Source organism: Ruditapes philippinarum, unplaced genomic scaffold, assembly GCF_026571515.1.
Source record: "Ruditapes philippinarum isolate M1 unplaced genomic scaffold, ASM2657151v2 ctg17451_1_1_1_1, whole genome shotgun sequence".
Taxonomy (NCBI): domain Eukaryota; kingdom Metazoa; phylum Mollusca; class Bivalvia; order Venerida; family Veneridae; genus Ruditapes; species Ruditapes philippinarum.
The window spans coordinates 9994-17307 of record NW_026858969.1 but is presented as its reverse complement, the minus strand read 5'-3'; the positions used below and the strand labels follow the sequence as shown (position 1 = coordinate 17307).

At 32.8% G+C, this 7314-nt stretch overlaps 1 protein-coding gene across 1 annotated transcript; it reads right to left on the bottom strand.

The window, feature by feature from the left end:
• Nucleotides 1-3376: 3376 nt before the first annotated feature.
• Nucleotides 3377-6954, bottom strand: LOC132754810 (unconventional myosin-Ia-like). The gene is made up of 6 exons (XM_060745522.1): nucleotides 6881-6954; nucleotides 5739-5846; nucleotides 5234-5353; nucleotides 4557-4671; nucleotides 3947-4097; nucleotides 3377-3520 (listed from the first exon to the last, which is right to left on the bottom strand). Exons 2-6 carry the CDS (start codon nucleotides 5760-5762, stop codon nucleotides 3379-3381), a joined length of 552 nt encoding a protein of 183 aa, XP_060601505.1. The 5' UTR covers nucleotides 5763-5846; nucleotides 6881-6954; the 3' UTR covers nucleotides 3377-3378.
• Between the last annotated feature and the right edge of the window lie 360 nt (nucleotides 6955-7314).

The following is a 7314-nucleotide window of genomic DNA, read 5'->3' as shown; positions in this document are numbered from 1 at the left end:
TATCAATCATTCGTATTTTCAGTCATGTTTAGTCATAAGATGAAATGTGTTACAATGTAGTATATAGACTATATCAGACTTCTTTTTCATATTTTGATAAATGGAAACAAACATAGAGTCAATGTTAGATAATCGCATGAGAAAACGCGACGAAAGCATAAAGTGGTATCATTACCACTAAGAGTATATCAAATAAACTGATTTTAACTGTGACTTACACTACTGCAAAATAATTTGTAGATAAAGTATGAATATTACATATAAAGTAACATAATCTATGGTATTTCAGGGCCATTATGGAAAGATCTAGGCCATTATGCAATTTCGGCCGCCTTGCTTATCGGCATTATTTTTCCATATTGGGCGAGTGAATGAGCGCAACTCTCAGTGACTTTCAAGATGGCTGCTGACGTTGAATGAGCTCTATTCACTTGCACACAAATTTTAAGTTTAAATGACAAAAACAATCGCAATCAACAAAGCTTAACATTGAAGGTTAATAAAGAATACAATAACTCGACCTAAGACAACTTCCAAAAATGTTTTAACAGTCGAAAAAAAGATCGGATCGATGGCAAATAGAGCTAGACATTACTCTCGGAAACCGTTCTTGAAGGCAAAAAAGTTCATAAAACCTGGCACTAAATGTTATTCTCGCAAACAGTATATATAATATTTATCAATATAAACAACAATAAAACAACACTTCTCCTATTTATTTTGTTTTGTCATGTTTTCAAAGGCAATCGGAGGGTTAAACTGAATGACAGATATTTGTTTACATTGACAATTGTCCGTTTCTAGAAAGGGCAAAAACCAAAATTAGCGGCGATGTCTAAATCCCGTATTTCGGACATAGGTTTTAAAGAACCTGCGGCCCTCAGGCCATTATGCACATCTTCGGGTCATTATCGCATAATGGCGACCAGCAACCAAGTAATAACGTCTAAATACTTACCATGAGCAAAAGGAGCAACATCCTTTATTTGCGCAACCCCTCTGTTGTCTTCTTCAAACTTTATTTCCGAAATGAGTACAACCGCTGCTAACATTCTTATGAGAACTTTCGTGTCCTGATAAAAGGTGTATTATTTGAAACTTATCTTAATTAAAAGGTACTTCTCACGATATTTGGTTAATATTTTGCTTGCAATGATTATGACCTGTTATGGCCATTATAAGGGATGCATGCAAGTCGCAATTTTTTGTAGTTATTGGTACGCGCCACCAGGCGCTGAGATATTTGTGTTTACTATTTTATTTGTCTATGGACCCGATCTTTATCAATTAATCCCTTCGATTAACAGCTAAAATTAAATTCGGAATCATTTCTATAATGAAAAAGCGATGAATTCAAGCATGTCATATTATAATGAATGAGAACGCAAGCAAATTTCACGCCTCAACCGCCGGGAAGGCAGTATAAATGACAAAACAAAAACAAAAAATAAATTCGGTAATTTATTTATTACATTTGTATCTTCTACAGGAAATGACTGATTATTTATTTTGTAGTATACAGTGGGTTATTATGTATTTTATTGCTGTACATGAATTTAAAAGCTATAAAAAGGTGACCTTAAGCTTAACATTGTAAAAGTCCGAAAATATATTTTTAGAAGAAATATGAAACTAAACGAAAAGGTCATTCGTGTCGCGCTATGGAAATAAATGATGAATGTTCAACAATGAATTTATAGAAAAAAATTATGTAGGCCATTTATACGAATTGTTATATTATTATTATAGTATTATCATTTTAAAATTGTCTTTTCCACAAATTCTGCCGGTTTTCTTTTTTACGGTCCTGATCGCACTTTTCTGCCGTGAATATTTAAATCGACCTAGTTCTGGCTTCCATAACTTAATATGTCGCTTTTATTTTGACGATGTGTGACAGTAAACAGGTCTAGCAGTAGTATACTATAAAACCTATTCGCTATTCAAGTCTCCTTTGCTAAACCCAACCCTGATTTCCCGAATTTTTGCTGTTCTATATTTTGTTTGAAGGCAATCAAATTTATGGTGGTTTGAGTGGAATGTTGATTTGCCGAATAGTGACATCTTAACAACAGAAACTTTCGTCGTCAGTTTTAACATTAGTTTTTATGGGTTTTTGATAGGAATGTAAACACACTGGTAGGTCAGACAAGGGTTTTCAGGGAATTCAACAAAATAGTAGATTCACCTCCCAATAAATCAATTAGCAATAGATCTTCATTTATCACCAATGACAAGTAGCTTTAAAATCTTTGGACTCGCATGAGCATGATGTTAGTGAATTTCCTTATACCTGTCTAAAATTCAAATAACAGTCTTCCATTATATTGATAAATAATGTTAACATGCCATGCAAATCTATTCATGATTTTTAATGTACCTTAATTTTGTTAAACTCCTGAGTTTGTTTTTTTGAAATTCATCCCAAATGTTTCATAAAACAGACTTTAATTATTCATGTTTACTACTGTTTTGTATGTTCCAAAGAAAATACATTTATTATTCTATAATCTTTAGCAAGCCCACCAAAGTTCATGATGAATAATGTCTTTTGTCCGCCCATTCATAAATGACATACAATTTTGTTAAAATCCAATTTACCATTGAAAAAGTTCATAAGAATATCTGGTCATCAGATATGTAGTTCATCTTCACTTGCTGCATTTCTTGCTCGGACGCCTTTTGATGCTTTGCTTCAATGTTTTTCTTGTTATATCATGATAAACCATTTGCCGCGAAACGTGTAAGTCAATGAATGTTGCTGTTTTGGCTTAATAACATATGTATTGTTATATTTCTTACCATGATTAGCTGATGAAATTTGTAGAAAATGAGTTGCATTCTAGGTGAAAAAGATAATGTGCATGCTTTGATATTTTTATAATCTAATAAATTTACTGACTACAGTAAGTGTTGTTTTTGTTGGAATTATTTTTCTCACCAGGTAGGCATCAGTGAAAGCATATTTTTTGGATTTAATATCTAGCCCCTCTCTCATATGTGTGTAGGAACGATTTGGTAAGGTATCTGTTATGAGCTGATTATTTTGCGCGCGGGGTTTCTCAATTGCTATATTGCAGCAACATTAGTACTTGTAACATAAACAGGTCACATTGGACAGGGCAAAATGTACTTAAATAAATATGAATAAAGTACTATTAAAATAGACGGATGTGGCTTTAACACATAAACAAAGATAAAAAAGGCACTTGCAAACAAAAGTAGTTAATCTAATACTGTATGGCCTAAGGAATATTAAAAGGGTAATAAATGTATGCATGAATTATTATACATGTAGCTTTCTATGACAAGGTCGATACTATTTTTTGTTAGCTTTTTCTCAAATTATATTTTTTTGTGATTTTATTCTGATTAAACTTATGTGAAGATTTTACATTTATCAAATGAATAATTGTGTTTACTTACAACTTTAATTTTTTGCAATATCTCCATACTGTCATAATACATCTTCTTAAATCGTTCTGTTTCACCAAGGTTATACTGATCGCTCTGCATTATTCTAGTTGTTAGATGATAAATAAATTGAAGTCACAAACGAACAGGTAGACGACAATCTTACAATACAATGATCATTTTAAAGGAATATTGAAGAAGAATAAATAAGATAGTAATAGAATATCGAAGTAAGAAGTTCAAGTACTTGTGCTTATTCTTTAAATATTAGTGACTTTTGTCTTTATCAAGAGACCAGTACCTTCTGCAAGTTTGTTGTCTTTTTGCTTAAGTATGCAAATGAACCCAATGAAACGCCTTTAGGTAAGACGTAAACGACAATACAGACTATATAATGTCGATAAGAAAAACGTTGAAAATACAGAATGATTGAAAAACAAAAATCGATCCTTTGAAACGATTTTTACGAGTTCCGGGTATTATGATCAAACTTCTTAACAAACCACTCAACCAAACTATATAAATAATTCACCTGTAACTGTCTACTGGGTCATTCAGAAAGAGGTCATCAAGGACTTCCTGTGTGCATTCAGCAAACATTGCGTAGAATATGTGAAAGTTTCTCTCTCCGTTATTTTGATGAACTACCCTGGATTTCTCTAACATGTAGTCTGTAACGACCGCTGATTTAATAGAGGAAAATATAAAGTGCATTAATTTTCTTTTTATATTTCTTTTGCGTTGTAATTTTTTTATTAAGATCTACTGCACAATTTTTATATTTCTTGAAAAGTGAAATATATATATAAGATCTACAGGTTAAAATAATACAACGATTCACTAATATGCAGATAGCTGGGGTAGGAGGGGGGGGGGAGAATGTGATTCATTTCATTAGAATAAAATACTTACACATATTTTAAATTTCTATCAAAGTTCTCAAAAAGAGATTAAAAAGAAGAGTGAAAGCAGTTCCTGACTCAAACAAGTCATACTAGCAGGGCATCTACAAGAGCACCGAACCAAAAATTTGGGAGTTGGCACAAGTGCGGAAAAGGAAGGGGAGGGACCAACTATATCAATTAGGTCACAGTTATTATAAAAGACGTCATAATGACAATAACTAATATCTTTATAATCACCTCCAGCAAGTTCGCCACCTTCTTTGAAGCTGATTTCCAGGTATTTAGCGTATCTACTGGAGTTGTCATTCATTATTGTTTTTGCATTTCCAAAAGCCTCCAAAAGTGGGTTGATCTAGAAAATATTTTTGAAGGGCCAAATTTTACCTTTATCTTACAAGTTTAATTATATTACAATGGTAATTGAGATGCGATTTTTTGCATTTTGTTACTTTTAATGTAACTGGTCGAGTCACATTTCTTTCGCATTTTCAAGCAGTTAAGGTTCATACTGAAAATCATATTATGTTGTGTTTTTTTCTGTAATAGTAGTTTATAATGTATTTTGATCGTTGTTATATACGTAACATCCTTATGGGTATGCTGCAATATGACTTTATATCCACCAATGCACCTCAATGCTATGGGTTCGAATCCCGCCAGAGACTTTTGATTCTCGTATGCGAGGAAGCGATCCAGTTAGCCTACGAAATGCCAGTGCAATTACTCAGGTGCATGTATGTCCGTGGAATAATACATGGAGGGTCATCTGAGGCCTTCCTTTACCAGTAAAGCTGGTAAGTCATTATATGAACTTTACTGTGTTGGTGCGACGTAAAGCCTAACCAAAAGCAAAGAGAATAAAATATAATAATATCCTTGCTCAAAGACCAGTACATAGATTTTCATGTATTTACCTTCACGATTTTTTCATGTAAAACCATATCTCCTTTCTGACACATGTGTACCATATGTTTGACCATATATTTTGAGCTCTCTGTCTTGCCGGCTCCACTTTCCCCGGAAACAATGATGACCTATATACGTGTGTACAGGATATATAACATATTTGATGTCTGACAAGAGTAAAGCTACCAAATTTTAAATAGTTAATAAAATTGACTTTACTCGACTATAGTGTACGTTATATATGTACCTTCCGAAAATCCTTAATGTTGATTACATTCTTATTAAATTATTTATAGATTAAACACAAAATACATTTTTAGGCACCGCCATTAGCGGAGGCACAATTCTACCATAACAAAATGTCAAGTTATCTTCACCCTGAGGGCAAGGTAGGTTTTATTTTTCATTTCTTATTGTGAAATATTCGTAAATAAGGCATATATTCGTATTGTATTTGCTGTTTTCTAAATCGGGTTTATTCAATTTCTTCAAAACATAATGGTAATTGTAAACCTGATTTGTATCATTTTCACGCATGCGTCTGTATGCTGCTGCGGCGACTTGAAAAATATGCGGCTCTAAATCTGTTCCGAATTTGTCAGCATTGTATTTATCATGGATCTATAAAACAAAGATTTTATATAATCTGCATGGCTTATTATAAACATCGTATAAAATGTGCTAAAGCTGTTTTAAGTGTTTCGCCTTGGCGAACTAAAGTCAGAGTCGTATTGTAATAAAATTGTCCTGAAAAGTAAGTGACGCCTATTGAAAATATGGTTTTAGGAACGAAATTATCACTGTTAAGTGTGACATAATGAACAATATTTACTGCAGAATACTATCTGTATCACTACCATATTGTGTAAGCCGTCATAGTTTAATTTGCACAACGCATTGCGATATTACAAGTACTTCCTTCTTCCGGTTACTGTACCCTACTAGTATATAAATAAACTTATCTCTCCTACTTACCTTCCTCTCTAAAACAGGGAGTGACATTATTTATCCACTGTGTTTGTTAACACTGTGCTTTTTTAAAATTGTGTTTTAAACACAGTAATCGAGAAGCTAGTAATCATGAAATTATAGTAATTATGATTGATTGGTAGGTTGTGAACAGATATTATGCAACTGAGAAATTGTTAAATGGCATCAAAGTGTTGGTGATATGTTAAAACAATTCAATATCAATGTTGTTAAAATATATGAAATATGAAGAAAAAGTGTACAAATTTATGTATCATTTGATTCATTTTTCCGAAACTAGATGTATATCATTGACACGGATTGGAGTAAATCGATTGTAAATGAAAAGTGTGAATATAAAGTCCAACTATCCTCACATGATTACTTAAACAACTTACATTTATTATAAAATATTCACAATTTTAAAGACATGCTGGGTTATTTTGAGTTGTTTCAAATACCTTACATTGCTGAAAACTTTTGCCACCAGTAAAGAGCTAGGCAAGCCTGCAGTTCCGTTCTGTCTGACAAGGTACATAACTGTTGGATTACTTTAAATCTTCATCTTGATATCCCCAGAATTGATAATCGACAGTTCCAGAATATGGAGACTCGGCAAGTCCATTTAAGAAATTCAGCAACATAAGGTAAAAGGGCGCTGTAAAATTAACTTAAATATTACATACCTCATCGTCATAAATCTTCAGCCGCTTGCAGGGGTTGACAGCAATTAATATATCACTGATATTCGTCTGAAAGAATAAAAGTAACAAGGTGAAAGGTCAACAGACCGGTAAGCAGAGTCAAGTAGACAACAACAGGGCGTATACAAAATTGACCTTTCTTTCCTGAAATGTGACAAGGGTTTATTACATAATCTTAGTTTTGCAATGGATTTCAAAACACTTAACATGACATCTACAGGAATATAAAAATCTTTACTTATGCAAGGGGTGTCCAAACGCCTCTCACGAAATTTACAAGGGAATCAAAATCTTTTGTTTTGCAAAGGTATTAGAGGTTTTAAACCCCAATCGTGAAACATGGAAGGATAACGTGGTTAAATCTAAATCCACAGCAATTTAAGTTGTTTTTCGTAGATAGAACTTATATTATTTAT

Excerpts from the sequence above, each read along its gene's own strand:
- LOC132754810 (XM_060745522.1), bottom strand. The coding sequence starts at position 5,762 with ATGCGTGAAAATGATACAAATCAG. Across the intron at positions 5,354-5,738 it reads GTGAAAATGATACAAATCAG|GTCATCATTGTTTCCGGGGA; the intron begins GTTTACAATTAC and ends ACACGTATATAG. Across the intron at positions 3,521-3,946 it reads GACCCAGTAGACAGTTACAG|AATAATGCAGAGCGATCAGT; the intron begins GTGAATTATTTA and ends TCTAACAACTAG.